This window comes from Lemur catta, chromosome 1 (assembly GCF_020740605.2).
Source record: "Lemur catta isolate mLemCat1 chromosome 1, mLemCat1.pri, whole genome shotgun sequence".
NCBI classification, from domain to species: domain Eukaryota; kingdom Metazoa; phylum Chordata; class Mammalia; order Primates; family Lemuridae; genus Lemur; species Lemur catta.
The window spans coordinates 208,354,600-208,374,190 of record NC_059128.1 but is presented as its reverse complement, the minus strand read 5'-3'; the positions used below and the strand labels follow the sequence as shown (position 1 = coordinate 208,374,190).

The following is a 19,591-nucleotide window of genomic DNA, read 5'->3' as shown; positions in this document are numbered from 1 at the left end:
GGTGGCCAAAAAGAGGCAGAGACTATTAGGGAGGGACTCCTCCAAACAATTGTCCAGTGGTGTTCCTTGAAATTTTTCAGAACTTTAAGCTATTTGTGGGGCCACCTTCTCCCATTCCCTTTCCTAACATCAAAGTTTCTTTCTTGATAGAGTGTGTTTCAAATTTGTAGACTATTTGCACAATAAAATAAAGTTCTTTTCAAATCTATAATCTGTAATCTTAGATTCTTCTACCTGCATTATTTTTCAGCCTACATTATTCCAACTTGACCATAAGAACATTTATGTATGTACTTACTCCCTCATTCAACACCTATTTCCTGAGCACTCCTCTATCCTAAAGAAGGTTCTGGCACCAGGCAAGACCAGGGATGAGTGAGAAACTCTTAGTCCAGTGGAGGAGACAGACATGAAAACATAGTCACAACACAACGTGACAAATACTCTAGGGGCACAGAACATTGTCAGTGACTCATGTCGTCAGGGAAGGGGTGACATCAGAGATGGGCCTTATGGAGCAAGTGTTTTGTCCCGGTGGAGAAGGGCACCCTGGCTGGGGGGATAGCATGTGCTCAGGCACAGGGGCATGAAGGAGCCATGCACGGCAGGAGGATGAGTTGACAGGGGCTGCTGGGCCACAGAATTCAGTTTAGTGCCGTAAGGCACTAACCTTAAGGGCTGGCCATGGTGCTTGACAGATCCTGCCTCATTTGGTCCTCTGCCCTGGAATGTTCTTCCCCAAGATAACCCCTGGCTGACTCCCTCGCCTTCTCCAGGGCTTTGCTCAAATGTCACTGCATTAGTCAGGACAATAAGTACAAGGAACATGAGGGAGAAGTGCTTTCCTCCATCCAGGTCTCAGGAACTTTTTATGGAGGTTCCATTACCTAGGCACGATTGATAAAAATTATTGGCCATTGGTGATTGCACTCACCCTCCAGCACTTCTCCCTTCCTAGAGGTCAGGGGGTTAGGTTGAGATTTATAACCCTTTAATCAGTTAGTTGGTTCCTCAGGCAAACAGCCCCCATCCTGAAGCTATCTAGGGTGCTCCTCCTCCCCCAACAACAAAGAGTCACCTCATTACTATAAATTCAGGTATGGTTAAAAGGGGCTTGTTATGAATAACAAAAGCACTCCTATCACCTCTATCACTTAGGAAATTCCAAGCATTTTAGAAGCTCTTGTGTCAAGAATCTTGGACTAAGACCAAATATTACAACAAAAGAATCTCCTCAATCATTATAAGTTTTAGTAATTTGAGGGTTTTTTTTTCTTTAATTTATTTATTTTTTTAGAGACTGAGTCTCACTATGTTGCCCAGGCTGGACTCAGATTTTGGGGCTCAAGAGATCCTCCTACCTTAGCCTCCTGAGTAGCTGTGACTGCAGGCACACATCACTGCATCCAGATAATAATTTGAACTTTTATCTCTTCCCCTCTCCATGTTAATCTAGCTAAAGGTTTATCTGTCTTATTCGTCTTTTGAAAGAACCAACTTTTGGGTCATAGGAAGGAGTGGGGGAAAGCCAACTTGTGGGTTTATTGATTTTTTTCTCTATCACTTTTTTTTATATTCTCAATTTTATTTAATTCCATTCTAATATTTATTATTTTTTTCTTCTACTTTCTTTGGGTTTAGTTTGCTCTTCTTTGTCTTGTTTTCTACAGTGGGAGTTTAAGTTATTCATTTGAGATTTTTTTTTTTTAAAATATAGGCATTTACACCTAGAAATTTTCCTCTAAGCACTGGTTCAGCTGCATCCTATAAGTTTTGATATATTGTGTTTTCATTTTCATTCATCTCAAATTATTTTCTAATTTCAATTATGATTTCTTCTTTGACCTATAAGTTGTTTAGGAGTTTTAAAGTTTAATTTCCCTATAGATTTGAGTTACTATCTAATGGCCTTTCATTTCTGCCTGAAGGATCCTCTTTAGTGTTTCTTGTAGGGCAGATTTGCTGGTAATAAATTCTTAGTTTTTGTTTACCTGGAAACGTCTTAATTTCTTCTTCAGTTTTGGAAAACAGTTTTGTGAATATAGAATTCTTGGTTGAAAATCTTTTTCTTTCAACACTTTTAAAGAGGTGATTAGGCCGTGATGGCCCTGCCCTCATAAAGGGATTAGTGCTATTGTGGTGGGAGTGGGTTAGTTATCTCAGGAGTGGTTTCCTGATAAAAAAGGAGAAGTTCAACCCCATTTTTCTCTGTCTCTTGCATTCTTCTTCACTATGTGATGCTTTTCACCATGGTAGGACCCTCACCAGATGCCCCATCTTGGACTTCCCAGCCTCCAGAACCATGGGCCAAATAAACACTTTTTTCTTTACAAATGACCCAGTCTGTGGTATTCTGTTATAGCAGCAGAAAACAGACTAAGACATCCATTACCCAATGAATGGTGCTATGGACTGAATTGTGTCCCCTCAAAGTTCATATGTTGAAGCCCTAACTCACAATGTGATGGCATTTAGAGATGGGGCCTTTGGGAGATAATTAGGTTTAGATGAGTTCATGAGAGTAGGGCCCTCATAATGGGAGTAATGCCCTTATAAAAAGAGACTCAGGAGAGCTGCTCTCTTTCTCTCTCCACTATGTGAGGACACAGCAAGAAGACAGATATCTGAAGGCAAGGAAGAGAGCCCTTATTAGAGCCCAACCATGTTGGCACCCTGATCTCAGACTTCCAGCCTCCAGAACTGTGAGAAAAATTCTAAGTCAACCAGTCTATAGTATTTTGCTCTGACAGCCAGAGTGAGCTAAGACAAATGGATAAACAAAATACAGTGTATCTGTACAATGAAATATCATTCACCATAAAAAGAATGAAATACTGATCTGTGTTACAACATGGATGAACCTTGAAACATTATACTAATTGAGAGAAGCCAGAAATGACAGGCCACATATTATATTATTCCATTTTTGTGAAATGTCCAGAATAGGCAAATCCATAGAGAAAGTAGATTAGTGATTGCCAAGGGCTGGCAGAGGTGGGGGTGATGGGAAGTAACTGCTAGTGGGTACAGGATTTCTTTTTGGGGTGATGAAAATGTTCTGGAATGAGATAGTTGTGATATGCTTTTTCACAACTTTGTGGATACAGTTTAAAAAGAAAACACTGAATAAACCCATTAAGATGGGTGAATTTTCTGATCTATGAATTATATCTGTTTTTTAATGGGCAAAATATTTCACTGGGTACTTCAGTAAAGAACATGTACAGATGGCAAAATTCATATGTAAAAGTGCTCAACATCAGTGAATGATAGGAAAATTTAAATTAAAATCACAATGAGAGACCAGTATACACTGATAAGAATATCTAGAATTTAAAAAACTGATAATATAAAGTATTGGTGAAGATATGGAACAACTGGAATTCTCATACACTGCTAGTTGGAAGTAAAATTGTACAACCACTTTGGAAAATAGTTTGGCAGCCTCTTCAAAGATTAAGCATACATCAAACATATGATCCAGCCACTCCTATGTATTTACCCAACGCAAATGAAAGCCTATGTCCATACAAAGTTTTGTACACGAATGTTCATCATAGTTTTATATGTAATAGCCAAAAACTGAAACAACCCAAATGTCCACCATCAGGTGAATTGATAAATAAATTTTGGAATATCTATAAAATAGAATATTCTGTTAGTCAAGGTTCAACCAGACGAGCAGAACCAGTAGAATATAGATGTATATATTTATTACAGGGAATATTTGTTACAAGGAATTGGCTACGTGATTGTTGGGGCTGGTTAAACAAATCCAAAATATACTGGGTAGGCAGTTAAGAAGAGAAGAGCATGAGCAGGCTGGAAACTCACAGGCAAGGTGTTGTTTCCTGGGGATGTAGGCACGTGGAATTTTGGGAGTGATGAAACTATTTTGTTTCTTGATTGTGTTTTGGAGATACAGACTCTGTATTTGCCTAAACTCACAGAACTGCACACCACAAAGAGTGAATTTTATAGTAAGTAAATTTAAAAATAAAATATTAGATACTAGAGGTATACATATGCTAATACAGAAGAATTCATTGATAAAGAAAATATATTATATAAAAATATATTACAAAACAATCATGTTTAACTAAGAGAAACATAAATCCTACATATGTCTATGAATAGATAAAATATGTCTGGAAGGATACATAAAAAAATTACCAATGGTTAACTGCTGAGTGGGACAAAAGGCTGGGGACAGGGGGTGCAGGGAGTGAAAGGGCTGGAGCAGAAATTTTACTTTTGACTTTATTCCCTTCTGTAGTGTTTTTCTTGTATATCCATCTGTCATGTTTTACAACAATTATTTTATGATTTTCTTTGTGTTAAATTAAAATGGATTCTTCAGGCCTGAAGAATCCCAGAGCAGACAAAGCCAGTTAGGCCTCATAAGTGACCTTAACCTTGCTTGGTTTGGAAACATAAATAGAATGTAACTTGGGATATTCCTGGTAAATACCTATATTAGAGAAAAACAAAACTTAAGACTAATCAGTCAGAAGCTTCCAACTAACTTAGGGTTATATAACTAAGAACTTTTCAGCAGAATAGGCCATATAAGGCAACTGTATAACTGTAACCAATCAAATATTTCCTTTGCTTTGTTTCCTTGTTCTCCCTATAAAAACCTTTCCCTTGTAGTCCCTTGGCAGAGCCTGAACTACTTCCAGTTTGAAGCTGCCTGTTTGGTCAAATAAATTCTTTAAAATTTGATTGTGCCTCAATTTACCTTTTAGCAATTCGAAACTATAAAAATGGGGAAGAAAAGCAGAGAACATAAATACTGGGCCTACATCTTTCTCAGTAAACTACCTTTGCTACTATTAGATACTGGCATGGAACTCCCCCTGTGTATGTCACTATCCCTGCAAAAATCATCTCAAAATAATTCACAGGCTACACTTTAATGTGCTGTCCATGAAATAACTTCGAAAAATAAAAGATCCATGTTGGGTTGTTACTGAGATCAATTAATTTAGCTCCTCATAGAAGATGCTGTCAGCCACCACATACTATGATTCCTATCACTGAGCTTCTTAGAAACATGTAGGTCAGCTAAGGATTCTTAAAAATACTAAAATGTTGATATTCGTCTCTTATAAAAAGGAGCAGAGCTTTCAGGATTTGAAAGATGACTTCATTAGGCCCCAAGAACCTAGCAAATGTTTTGCTGGCTAATGGGCAGTGTGTGAGTTCAGTAACCTGACTCCAGCTGCTTCTGAAACACCCAGCTGTGGTATCTATCCTTTAGTCAAAGGCAGGAGTCCACAGAAACAGGTTTAAGACTCTGATCCTCTAAGCTCCTGCTCAGGAGACTGGTTCCAGACATCCCCAGTAAATGCTGGCTAAATCAGTGGATGAGCCTTCTCCTCCCAAAGCCACTGGGCCCTGACCAACTGTCAGGCTAACACTTGCTTCCATATGCAACTTCTTCCTTCAAGGCCTTCAGAACTCCTGTGTGCTCATAAGTCGAGACTGGACTCCTCTGTCTGGCTTTTTCAGCCTCTCCAACTTGGCACTGCCTTGACCTTTCAACCATATTCCCCCTGCTTCCCAGTAACATCCAGTCAAGCCTGTCACTGCTCTTGAGAGTTTGCTCCTTGTGGGCCAACGAAAAAGACAAAGGTTTCAGGGCCACACAGACCATAACGCAAATTTTAGCCTGTTGTGTGATTTTGGGTGGTTTGATTTCCACATTAGCAAAGTGGGGATTTTTTAAAAAAAAATCTACCTCGTTTGCCAGGAATGGTGGCACATAACTGTAGTCCCAGCTACTGGGGATGCTCAGGCGAGAGGATCACTTGAGCCCAGGTGTTTGAGGTTGCAGTGAGCTATGATGATGCCACTGCCCTCCAGTCTGAGCAACTCAGTGAGACTCTGTCTCAAAAAGAAAAAAAAAAAAAAAAAAATCTGCCTTAGCTTTTTGAGGAAGCCTAGGTCATGGGTGCTGTGGAGCTGCAGTCCGCCCACTCCTGCTCCTGACTTGTGGCTATTTGCTCTTGCTGAGAAACAAGTAGGTCAGGAAACCAGAAGGACAGCCATGGAACAAGAGGAGGTGATTCACCAAATTAGAATTACCCTAATCAGCCACAGCATAAAATCCCCAGAGAAGGGGTGTGCTGACTCGATCAGAAGTGCAAAGGAAAAGAATCTCAAAGTGAAAAGACTGGTTCAGATGCCTACCAAGACTGAGAATCACTACAAGAAAAATACCCCGTGGTGGTTACTATACATGGAATGGGTTCCAGTGAGAATCCATAAGCAACTCACTGACTTGCACAGTCCTGAGATTGCTAAACAGATTACTTCCATCAGTATCGACCCAGGAGTCAAGATTGAAGTCACCATTGCAGATGCTTAAGTCAACTATTTTAATAAATTATTAGTTGTTTAAAAATAAATAAAAATAAAATAAAAATCTACCTTGTAGAGTACCATATACATTACATTTTGTCAGGTGCATAGTAGGGTTTCCTTATATGGGAACTACTAGTACTAGTCGTAGTAGTATTGCTATTCTCCAACTGTTCAGATACTCTGTGGCCTTCAAAGCCTTTCCAACATCCAAACACCATGAAGTCATCTCTGACTATTCCATTCTTCATCTAGTGTGGCTCTAACAGCAAACAATTGATCAGTCACTCTCTGGCTATTATTGTACATTAACAAATATTGCTCCTCAACTAGACAGTAAGCAACTTAAAAATATATATTATATTCTAGTCTAGAATGCTTCTTCAGCATTCTACAGCATAGTGCTTAAAGTCTTAAGCTCTCAAGCCAGACAGGATTCATGGCCCAACTTCTTCATTTATTACCTAAGTGACTCTGGGCCAGTCACTTGACCTCTCTGCTCAGTTTCCCCATCTGTGAAATGGGACAGCAATAAAAACAGCCCACATACAGTGGCTGTGGGGATTAAATGGAATAAGAAGAGTGCCTGGCACATTGTATCCAATTAATTATTGTCTGTGAATAAACTGACCCAACGACCAGAAAGCAGGTGGTTGCTGAAATTTAAGTTCTTTGGCACAAATTAACCCTCACCTTTTACCACAAAAATTTCATTTTGAAACACAATGCAAGCTTTGCTAAATTTACTTGATTAGATTGGAGCAACATAGTAGGACAAAATAGATACAGCCAACGTCAGTTTTCAGAAAAGAATTTGAGACTAGGCTGAAAGCCCTAAACCCATTAATCAGGAGGGTATCCTAATATACTGCCTAAATGTGTACTCCTCACTCTGACTCACAGCCCTGAGAGACAGACCATCACTGTTTTGTCTAATTAACCAAGGAAGGAAATAAAACATAAAAAAATAAAGCTTGCCTGTCAAAGATATCTAGTATTTTCTGTTTTCCAGGAACTTTTGGTCTGTAAACACCACCTGGGAGTAGGTATTACTATCACCAATTAACAGCAGAAGAAACTGAGGCTCAGAGAGGTTACTCGAGGTCACACAGCTGCATCTTGGCAGGGCCAGGTTCAAACCCACATCTCCCCGACTGCCGAGCTCATGCACATCCTGCTTCCGCACTCTGAGGTGCCCAGGTGAGGCGGCCGTGGTCATGGGGGCGTCGAGCCAGCGGGACTCCTCAGACCCTCCAGGAATACGCGGAGACGGCTGCTCCCGGCTCCGTTTGCAGACTCCTGCTCACCTCGTGCCTGGGGGACCGGTCTTATCCTGGCTGAGCAGGGTCTCTAGGTTTATAGAAATGTACCGAAGCAAGTTAGGAGAAGGGGAAGCTGGCGCTGCCACGGACCCCGCCCGCCTCCTGTGGAAAATGATCCGAGATGCCCTTGCCCTTGGCCGGCCCACCGCGTGCCCGCCCCTCACAAACACTGAGGCCACTTGTGGTTTCCCTCCCCACTCGGGGACCACTTGGGCGGGCTTTTCAGCTACTTCTCATAACCCAAGTGACTTCCCTTTCTCTGCCACAAGTGACTGAGGAGCAGAGAGCTGCGTGTTCCTCGGCGACCGGGCGACCTCGGACTGGCCATGCCCCGGCAGCTCTCCGCGGTGGTGGCGCTCTTCATGTCCCTGGCCGGTGAGTGAGACACAGAACGTCCTCTTAAACCTAAACGCAGTCTGGTGCCCCTGACCAAGGCGAGACAGGACCTGTAGATACGGCTTCTGCTACTGCGGGCACTTGGCTGGACAGCGTCTCCTCCCTGTTATCTTTCACGGGTGGGACACACCGCCCCTTTTTCCAAGGGCTTTCACAGTTCGGGCTTGTTTTCTGTGGGTTAGGCAGAGTAAGTGTCAGCCCCAGAAGACAGTGACACTGTCCCTGGTTTCCGAATGGGTTCTGGGCACCTTTTCAGGCAGTTTGTAGAAATCACTTAGATTTGAGAGGTGGAGAACTGAGGCAGGGCTTAGAAACGGGATCCCTGCTTTGTCACCCAGGAAAAGCAGTTATGTCTCACTTTTCCCGGTTTCTCAGGTGAGTGTGCTGTGTTCTACTATATAAACAGTGAACTGATGCATCAGATGTGGTCTGACAGATTGTGCCATTTTAGAAAGGTGTAAGTCAGGTGTCAAAGATTTTTAAAAAACTCCCATTGCATTTCATATTCAAGATGCCTTCTGGGTGATTATTTTATGTCCCAGCCCCTTGCTTTCACCAGGGCATCTTCTCTCTAAGACATTGAGTCCCCCTGGGTGCTGTTCTGTTCCTATTATCGTTTGCTGGTTAGCTCAAAATTCCTTCTAGAACAACTGAAGTGAACTTACGAGAGAACTATCTCTGTGCGCACTGCCCTGCTAACATGCTCAGATGGGGGACACGCTGGCCCTTGGTTGTAACACGAATGTTACGAATGTTATTAAAGCTGGGTGAAGGGTCGGGCCAAGCTGCCATAATTCAGGCTGTTTCCCCTTGTGCCATGCTTTCAGAATTATAGTTCCAAGTTCTTTAGGGGATAGAAGAGGAAGTCATCATTGTATTTCTCAGGGCAAGCAAATAAAAAAGCGAAAGAATCCTAGCCTGGCAGTAACCCACAGTGGTGCCTGTGAGCACCAATCGAATGGCTGACGGAGACGGATGGGTTCAGAGCATGAAGAGCGTTGACACATGCAAAGGCAGATGGAGAGGAAATGCCCACGTTACGTCTCCCGTCTGAGCTGCACATTCTTAGAGGTGAATGGAGTGAATGAACCGTGAGAGGTTTTCCCCAGAGGTGAACTACCCCCTGGGGCAGATCAGTGTCGCGTGGCCTTTGGAGGGTCACACACGACTGGATTCAGACCCTCGCCCTGACCTTTACCAGCCAGGAGGCCCTGTCCACATCACCCAACTTTCAGGTGCTCAGTTTCCTTACTGGAAAATGGGGGAAATAATATCCTCCCCAGGGGTGTTGGGAAGATGAATGATACAGCGTCTGTGAAGCAGTCGCTACAGTGCTTTGCTCGGTTATGTCAATCCCATGCTCATATTTTCCTCTCTGGTCCCTCTTCCCATTTCCCTTCACAGCCTCCCAACTGTGAGCCCCTTCTTCACTCAGCACAGGGTGCTCATCAACACATGGTAATAATAATGACGCCACCACCTGCTGGCACTTTCTGTGTGCCAGGCATGTTCTGAGTGCCTTAATCCACACAGCAGCCGTGTAAGAACTGATACTGTCTCTGTTTTACCTGTGAGGAAATGGAGGAGGCACAAGGAGGTGAAATAACTTGCCCATCACCCTGTAGCTAGTAAGTGACAGAGTTGAACTCTGAACCAGAGTTTGTGCCCTTAGCAGCTAAGCTATGTGCTCTATAAATACCTCTACTTGCCTATATTAACTCATTTAGTCTCAAAACCCTGAAAAGTAGGTGCTACCTTTATCCCCATTCTACAGATGAGTGTGCTGAGGCAGAGGCAGGGCAAGGAATTGCTTGTGGTCTCCCAGTTAGTGAGTGGCAACCCTGAGATTGGCATCCAAGAAATCAGGCTTTTGGGTTCATGTTCTGCACTGCTACACTACATGGCCCTGCATGTATAGGCTCAAGAAATACCTATTGAATTGGGAATGAGCAAAAACCATCACATATTTTGCTAGGAAAGACACAGCCTCTAGGTAAACAAACTGAGTAGTCTTTATACAGTCACTTTTCTTTCTTGGTCTCAAATTCCTCCCCCAGAAAATGAGAGGATTTAAGTCTTTGTCAGTTAAGTTTAGGCTCAGCTGCACACAAGAGACAAGTGCAAAATAACAGTGGATTCAACAAGATAGATGTTTGTTACTGTCTCATGTGAAAACAAGTCCAGAGGAATTCAGACCAGTTCTAGTGTGCAGGCACATCGCTGAGGACCCAACACAGTATATGTGACTTCCCCCCTCAAGTTCCCCTCATGGTTCCAGATGACTGCTAGGGCTCCAGTCATCACATACAAGTTGACTCTCTGCTGTACCTGGAGGTACTGGCAAGATGCTGGGGGCTACACTCTGGTTCCCTGAGCCTGGATGTGGCCAGTGGGCTCCAGTTGCTGCCGCCTGTGCTCCTCAGAGCTCTGCAAATGAAGTGTAGTCTCCAAGGTCTGCAAGGCCTGCTCCCTGCTGGCCTTCCCACGTCTGCCTCCCCCACACCCTCCTTATGTTCCCATCATGCTGACCCCCTTGTTTTTCTCCAAACATGAGGATCTGACACCCCTGTGTCCTTGCACAAACTTCTGTCTAAAACCCATCTACTGTCTTATCTGCCTGAAGACTTCCTCCATGTGCCAGATTCCCCACCCCATCCCACACTCCCCATAGCACCTAGGGACTTGATAATAACACCTGCCACACTGAGGAGTGTGGCCTACTTATGTGTCTGCCTCACAGCTCCTTGAGAGCCTAACTCCCATGCCTGGCATGGAGCCTGCCCCAGGGGAGGCCTCTACACACCTGTTGAACTCCATGTGGCAGGGAAACCAAGCAAAGGCCATCCAGGAAGGGACCCACTGTCAGGGAAATACCTAGAGAAGATCCCTTGCTGGTCAGTGACTTTCCAGGCTCTGGGAAATGACTCATTTTCCCAGTTCCTCCTGCCTATTGTAGGGGAACCAAAACCTTCTCATGCCTCTTCCTGCAGATTTCCATTTAGAGGAGTCTGAGCAATGGATCAAGGCCCTGGGGTGCTTGTTTGTTGAGTCTCCTGAATTCTGGAAAGGAAATGCTGGGGCAGGGGGGTGAGGTGGGAATCAGTGTGTGAACCCCAGTGGGATGTTCTTTGAATAGAGAGAGGGTTGAGCTATGCCCTTCTGCCCTTGCTTTTGCTCACTACCCTTTTTGTGGTTCTCAGACAGACCAGTGACCTTTACTAAACCTCTACAGGGCCAAAGGTTCTGTTTAAAAACTGTGACCCGGTCAGGTGCAGTGGCTCAAGCCTGTAATCCCAGCACTTTGGGAGGCCAAGGCAGGAGGATCACTTGAGCCCAGGAGTTCCAGGCTGCAGTGAGCTGTGATTGTGCCACTGCATGCCACCTTGGGCTACAGAGCAAGACCCTGTCTCAAAAACAAAAAATTACGATCCAATTCTGACAGAAATCGGTCATACATGTGTAGTTACATACATAGATTTTATAAAACAGAGTATTATTTCCCAGATTTATTGAGTACTTCACAAACATACAGACTTTCTGGGGACATATGGCAATGTGCAGCCAGTATACCTACCTACCCCTGTCAGTTTTCCATTTAATCACCTGCCCACACTCCTACAAGCAGAGGGGGAGGGGAAGGAGAAGAGGAATGTGAGAACTATGTTTCTCAGACTGGTTTACTCTGTAACACCTGTGAACTTGGCACTTTCAGTCCAACCACCTGCCAGCCCAGCCTTCTATCCACCACCCAAAGACATACCTACCCCATATCAAGACCCGATGGCTCCCATAAATATGTGCAATTATCATTTTTCAATTTAAAAAAACTTTAAAAAAAGAATACCCAGGCCAAGTATGGTGGCTTATGCCTGTAATCCCAGCACTTTGTGGGGAGGTTGAGGCAGGAGGATCACTTGAGACCAGGAGTTTGAGACCAGCCTGTGCAACACAGTGAGACCTCATCTCTACAAACTAAACATTTAAAAATTGTTTTTTTGAAGAAAATTGTTTTCTCAAAGAAGGAGAAGGGGATGCCAGCCCTGAGGCCAAGTGGCTCACTGATTTTAAGGGGGATGAAGAGAAAAAATAGTGATGGCTGTCAGGTGATAACAAAAGCAACAGCAGGATGTCAAAGTCCAACAGTTGGTTTCCCGGCTATTTCTTGGAGATGGGATTATCAGGATCATCGCAGGAGATGTGACTCTGCCCTCGAGATATGGTTGAGGCCGTAGCTTGTTCTCTTGCTGTTTACTCAGGAACTCTGTAAAGGCAGATTCTAAAAAACAATTTTAAAGATAAAGATTTACATCTCTTTTCCATCCGTTCAGCTCTTTTCAGAAGTTGTGCAAAACAGAACTCGGGAGGGGTGCCTGTTAGCAGGAGAACTCATAGGATTGATTTTTAACTGTCACTAGGAAATTGCGGGATTAGGTATTTTCCTTTTATTTTTGCAAGGCTCCCCTTTCATAAATGTTCTTTTTTCTTTATTTGAGTTCATTCATCACTACTGAGAGAAAAGTTCTAAATGTATCTTGAAGAAGGCTCCCTTTGTTAAAGGGTATGCTACTCAGTTTAAGAAATTCTACACAGTTGAGAAGATTCTCTATAGCTTATAAACACCAGCCACACACAGTAGGATTTTAGCAAGGATATAATCACCTCCCCAAGAGAACAACAGGCAAGTGGTTTTTCAATCTCCTGGAGTTCTCTGCAGAAAGCTTTGGTTTTCACCACAAAATATTACTGGAAACCACATCTGAAAGTGAATTCTCTTTCTCCGTAGTAATAGTATTAGTATGAACCTAATGGGGTTCTTATTGGTTCTTGACCAGAGAACCAGCAGCTCAGATTTAGCCCAAACGAATTGTTAAACTAAATCTTCAACAACAGTCAACCTCCATAACAATCTTGAAGTGAAAAACCTTTCTCCAAGCCCTACGATGTGGACTTAAAGGTCCTATGTGTAAGGATTTTACAAAGGTTTATGAAGTAAACCTACAGCCCATAAAATCTACAACTCTCAAGTGTCATGCATTTAACCTAAGCAAATAAATATTTTATGTACAAAAGAATCTTAAATAATGACCTCAAATAACTTAATGTCATATAATAATGTCTTTTTAAAAGGTATCCAAGGCGATTTGAACTGATGTTTTTGTCTTTCTCATTTTGCAAACCAGTTGTACAGAAATAACTCACAGATCTTACTACTGGACTTAAAGCTAGAACTTTTTTTCTGGAAAATAATCACCATTTTGGCACACGAACCTTCAAAATCCTCACCAAGGACCACCATTATGAGGACTTGGTGAATTGGGGTCTCTGGAGGGCCGCTCCTATCCTTCCATCCTCTGCTTTTGTCTCTTGTCTCATCATGTTTCCTAGTGCCACACTCCACCTCCAGCCTCCCCCAAATCCAAGGGCAGGCTTTGATTCACATGTACAGGGGCTCAAGTCTCAGCTCCAGTATTGACTAGTTGTGTAATTATGATCAAGTGGATTCAACTTTCTAAGCCTGAGTTTCCTCATTTAAAAGATGGATAAAGACAGTACCCACCAAAGGGTTTTTGAAGCAAGTTGGTGCAAGATGACCCTTGACCTGGGGCCTGACATGTAGTAAGTGTCCAGTAACTTGCAATTTGTATTATAATTAATAGGAAAAAAGTAATCACTTAGAAATGCATCAAAAGGAAGAGGAAAGTTAGAAAAGGTATTTATGGATTATTTTGTTTGGATATGAACTTTAGGACTTTGTAAGTACCAACATAGAATGATCTCCTTTTGCTTTTCGAGTATTTTCACAAGTCTCAGTGCAGCCTGGGACAGCTCCAGCCTCAGTGAGTGTCTGTGGGGAAATACAATGAAAACACAGAATTGAAGGGACACAGCCATCTCCCAGTCTGCCTGGTCACAGACTCCCAGAGAACATCATCTGTGTTTTGTCTACTTTTCTGGGTTGTGATGTGCCTGGCAGCAGGCTGTTCTGGTTGAAAGAGAGCCAGAGGCCTTCTGCACCTAAGGGACTGCCCCGGAGGGAGCCTGTGACAGCAGTAGACACTGTATGTGTGCTTAGTGGTCCATGAAGGCTTCCACTTAAACCAACTCATTTGAGCTTTACGATCCTCCTAGAAGGTCTACAATGCTATTATCCCATTTACCCCTTCAGTTATTTATTCATCAACCCGGATTTACTGAATATCGTCTATTTATAGGCACTGGTAGTGGAAACAGTACACACAGTTCCCACCTTCAGGGTGTTTTTAATCTAGGAGAGATGCACGATCAACAAATAAACCAATAAATAAACATTTAATCAGGGCTGATATTCTGCTGGCACACACTGACTAGGTTAAACATTTGAATACCATCCCAATATATAATTTCAAGTTGTAATTAATGCAGTGAAAGCAAGGAATATAACATTGCAATGGAGGATCATGAGAGTGGGGTCCTATTTGACATAAGGAGGACAGGGAAGATGCTAAAGAGCTGACATTAAAGCCAAAACGTGAAGGACAGCCCCCCTGAAATAATAGAAGAATTACTGCTTAATTTTTTTTCTTGGTTGAGAAGGACTGAGTCGCTCAAAAGATTAAGTAAGGAAATGACAGGAATTGGTCTAAATTTAGAAAAATAATGAGTGGCAAGATAAAAAATGGAAAGGACTATATAGTGAGGAAATGAGTCTCTCATCCTTGAGGGCAGTTAAGCATAGGCTGGGTAAACACATGGCAAAGATCTATAAGTACAATTCATGTATCGGATTAGAGTTTGGACTACATGACCTTTAAGACTTTTTTTCAAACCTGGGATTGTATGATTCTATGAAAAAACTATAAAATTGTGTAAATCTTTATTACCATTATTCATGCTTCCCCAGCTCTGTTTAACCAAGAACATTATTTTATAACTGTCTGGATTTACATTTGAAGGTGGAGAATGAAAAGCAATGACACCTAGATACCTAGCTGAGTACGATCACTTTGGTGTGTATTATCACCACACCCCATATAGACAGAGGGGCTGATACAGAAGAATCTCTATGGTGTGGTCATAACCATGTAAAAATCGTGGGTGCAACCAAAACATTGCAATTGTGGCCTAGTGGTAGAATCTTTGGTGATCTTTGCTTCATTATTGTATCCTTGTAAATGTCCCCCAAATCTAAAAATAGTTTTTTTTTAATGAACAAACATTAAAATGGGAATGGGAGAGGGACCTCATAAGCAATCAGTTAGTGTTTTAACAATTTTGTTTCCTAATTTGCAGTAATTTTGCAGGATGGCAGTCAAGCAAGAGCAAAACCATTTCCAGAAACCAGAGTCTATCTTCAACCCACTACAGCAGCAACAGCAAAACCTTCTCCCTTGCAACAAACTAACCAAGTGCCTCAGGAAACTTTAGCAGCAAGATCAACGGGTGGTCACATCACCTCTGAAATGGCTGCCACAGTAAAAACTCCAACTACCCCACTAACTCCAAAAAACACCCCACCTACCACCCCAATTATGCACACCTTGATCACAACCCAGGCCACAGCCAACAACTCACACACAGCTACTCCAGTCACTGAGGCTACCATCGGCAACAGCTCAGCCCCTCATTCACAGCCCCCCACCATCACCCCGCCAGCCCATGCAAAGGGAACCAGCCCATCAACTCTCTGCTGCACAACTGGGCAAACCACCCACCCCAGTAACCCGACCACCCTCCCAACAACTTTTTCAACAGCACCACACAAAAGCACAACCAGTCAGAAGCTTAGTCAATCCAGCCATGCCCCAGGAACAACTGCAGCTGCACACAACGCCACCCAAACAGCCTCACCTGCCTCCACAGCTCCTGGGCCCACCCTTGCCCCTCAGCCTTCATCAGCCAAGACTGGAACTTATCAAGTTCTAAATGGAAGCAGGCTCTGTATAAAAGTAGAGATGGGGATAGAACTAATTGTTCAAGACAAGCAGTCGGTAAGTTGGGGCCATAGGACTGTAACACTCTCTTCAGAAAGTTTGGGTGGAGTTTGCCTTGCTAGGAACAAGCACTCCCCTGCATCCTATGTCTTTAGATAAAATAAAAAGCTGTGAGCTCATCTTTCTCCAAGGTGCTCCATTAAAAGGTGACTATGTTTTAGAATACATGTAAAAATAGAACTTACATAGCAACTGTTTGGAGAGAGGAAAGTATGCAACAAAAATTTAAATATTCATACCCCTCACTTTCAGCCAACGTGGGCAGAATGCTGGAGAATGTTCAGTGTTGATCCCCGCCTGCCCCTACCACTCCAGATGATTGACAAGCCTCATATCCTTCCCTCTGAAATGAGAAATTTAAGTCCAACGATCTCTCTGGTTCCAGCCAATGTTGACACTAATACAGAAAATCCAGATTAAGAAGCCCGAGGGAGAGAGGTTATGATTATTTAATTTACAAAAGGAGTTCCCATAAAATAATACTTTCTTTTTTTGCACAGTTTTTATGATTTCAAATAAAACTTCCACATTCAGATTTTCATTTGAAACAGAAGTACCTTACAGAACAAACCCTTCTCTATAGTACCTTTCAACATGTTTAACTTAAATTTCACACAGGAATGTACCTGCCAAGGAGCTCCCATCTGTGGGAGAACTCCTATAAGAAAGCTTTTGAACATAACTGTGGAAATGAGCAGTGTCACCCGGGGACTTTGTAGCTCTCAAGTGAACTTCCACTTAGCCTGGTGTTTGGGGCTCACTTACTAGTCTGTGCTTCTAGTTCCCTAGCTAGAGTTTTCTTCTACATCCATTGAGCTGATCTGTCTTGTTTGTTTCAGGTGTTTTCACCTCAGAGATACTTCAACATCGAGCCCAATGCAACCCAAGCCTCTGGGAACTGTGGCTCCCAAAAATCCAACCTTCTCTTAAATTTTCGGGGTGGATTTGTGAATCTCACGTTTACCAAGGTGAGGTCTGAGCTCCTTCACACTAACTGGCTCTAGCGTGGCTTTCTCTTTTCCTCACCCCGGGGCCCAATGGTACAATCCCCCCACTTCAGTTTTGAGATTGTCCCTGATAAGAATAAGACGTGTGGAGACGGAAAGGAGGAAGTGTCAACATCTTATGTTTGCCTTCTTCCCCCTTCAGCCCGCTCTGTGCAGCCCAAGGAGAGCTTCAGTGCCTCTTAGGAGAGACTTGGCCTCTGGGGAACACAGCTACTCCTGCCCTTTGCAAACACCCAAAGGAGGAAGTGGTACAGATAAACAGACCCGTAGAAATTCCCAGTGGGCGCCAGAGAAATAGGATTGTTCTAAAACCAAAATCAAATGTCAGAATGGGTTCTTTCCAACCCCAGCAGGCAAAATTCAGGGACTAACCAGGTCCTGGGTTTTCCAGACCACAAGTTGGACGTGGGTAGACAACAAAGTAGAGTGGGCAGAGCAGTCAGAGATTGAGGTCAGAGACTCTCAGCTGCAGATTTGACTCGGTCACTGGTTCTCCTGGTGACATCGGGCCAACAACTTAACCTGTCTGAGCTTTATTTTATCAGTTGAAAAATGAGAGAAAGGACTTTAGAGATCACCTCTGTAAAGAGCATACCCCATACATGGAAAGTGGCAGCTGTTCAATACCCTGCAGCTATAATTGCAGTGATTGAAATTGGCAAACGTCTTGGGGACCTGTCCAGGCTGGTCATCACACTCTCCAGGGAAAGACTTGCCCCTGCTTGTTACAAAATATCTTTCAAATAGGCCAAATAAGAGCTGGGGAGGAGGCACTAAGAGGCCCCTTGCAGCTGGTAATAGCTGCATGGTCTTGGGCTAGTTGGATCCTGTTTCTTGATCTATAAAATGGAAATAATTATATTTACTTAATAGGACCCTTGGGAGGTTTAGAAATAGTGTGTGTAAAATGTCTCACATATATAGCAATGTTCAATAAACAGTGGTGGTTATGATGGTTGTTATTGTTAGCTTGCTCTCAAAGGCTGTATGCTGGTGCGTACTTTTCTCCGTAAGACCGAGATGCACTTAAGAAGTCACTGGTTTCCTTTCCTTACGAAATGGGAAAAACATAATCCCTCACACCAAACAGGAAAAACATTCAGGGCTAAATAAGTGCTCTATCCCTGGACAATTGAAGAAGAATTATAGAGGTGCCAGGAATTTCTGAAAAAAGTCACTTCGGCAAAATGACATGAGCAATTATGCTTTGGTTCAGGCTCAATTCCACCAGGACCGCTGCTGCTATGATTAATTGCCTAAGGGAAGGCACTGGAACCTCCAGCATTTGTCCTTGGCACACAAGGTCAGCTGCTGCCAGGCCTTAGGCAGAACTACAAACAGGAGTTTCTTTGATGATTTCAACCTCTCTTTTTATTACTTTCCTGTCTTCTGATGCTCCAACTCTGCGTTTCCCATGCCTTCATACTGGACTCTGTTTGACCAAGCTCCACCTAAGTGTTGAATCCCTGCCTTTATGAAAATCCTTTGTGCTACCAAATTACTTCTCCCTGCAGAGCTATGGGCAGGAAATGAGTGTTCAGAGAGAGCTAGAAGCACCAGCAAGCCCTCCCACCTCCCTCCACCCTCCTTTGAGAAGGGGCAGGGTGAGCCACTCTCCATCCATGGCCCCAAGTGTTGCAATAGCTGCTTTTCCTGAGTCCACTGGCCAAATTCACCTCATTCAACCCATTTCCCAGCACAAATTCCTGAAGCAGCTGCCCTAAGTTCCAGGACAGGAGGAAAGCAGAGAGGCTTATAGACGGTAAACATTCCCACCATTCTTAGTCCTCCTGAGGAATTTACTTATCTTATTTTTGTTTAATTATATAGGTACATAATAGTTGTATAAATTTATAGGGTACATGCGATGTTTTGATACAAGAACACAATGTATATTAATCAAATCAGGGTACTTGAGGTATCTATCACCTCAGGGATTTATCATTGCTTTATGTTAGGAACATTCCAATTCTACTCTTAGTTATTTTGAAGTATACCCTAACTTATTGTTGACTGTAGTCACTTCGTTGTGCTGTCAAATATTGTTTGTTCTATCTACCTATTTTACTATATTTTTACACCTATTAACAAGCCCCACTTTATCCCCTCCTCTCCGCTACCCTTCCCAGCGTCTGGTAACCATCATTCTGCTCTCTGTCTCCACGAGATCAATTGTTTTTAATATTTAGCTCCCACATATGAGCAAGAACATGTGAGATTTGTCTTTCTGTACTTGGTTTAATTCACTTGTCATAATGTTCTCCAGTTCCATCCCTGTTGTTGCAAATGACAGAATTTCTTTGTGTATGTGTGTGTGGCTACACAATATTTCATTGTGCATATGTACCACAATTTCTTTATCCATTCATCCATAGATGGACACTTAGGTTGATTCCAAATCTTGAATATTGTGCATGGTGCCTGCAATAAACATTTTTGATATACTGATTTTCTTTCTTTTGGATATATATCTAGGAGTGGGATTGCTGGGTCATGTTTTATAATATTTTTAGTTTTTTGAGGAACCAGC

General features: G+C 42.8%; 1 protein-coding gene across 2 annotated transcripts in view; it reads left to right on the top strand.

Annotated features, from left to right (window-relative positions):
• The first annotated feature begins 7,892 nt into the window (after positions 1–7,892).
• Positions 7,893–19,591, top strand: part of LAMP3 (lysosomal associated membrane protein 3) — a 33,982-nt gene continuing 22,283 nt past the window's right edge. The window contains exons 1-3 of one of the 2 annotated variants that reach the window (XM_045539767.1): positions 7,893–8,063; positions 15,354–16,051; positions 16,894–17,022. In XM_045539767.1, the coding sequence (XP_045395723.1) occupies positions 8,015–8,063; positions 15,354–16,051; positions 16,894–17,022 (876 nt within the window). In that variant the 5' untranslated portion in view covers positions 7,893–8,014. The remainder of the gene's footprint in view (positions 8,064–15,353; positions 16,052–16,893; positions 17,023–19,591) is intronic. The other variant, XM_045539768.1, reaches the window with a different exon arrangement.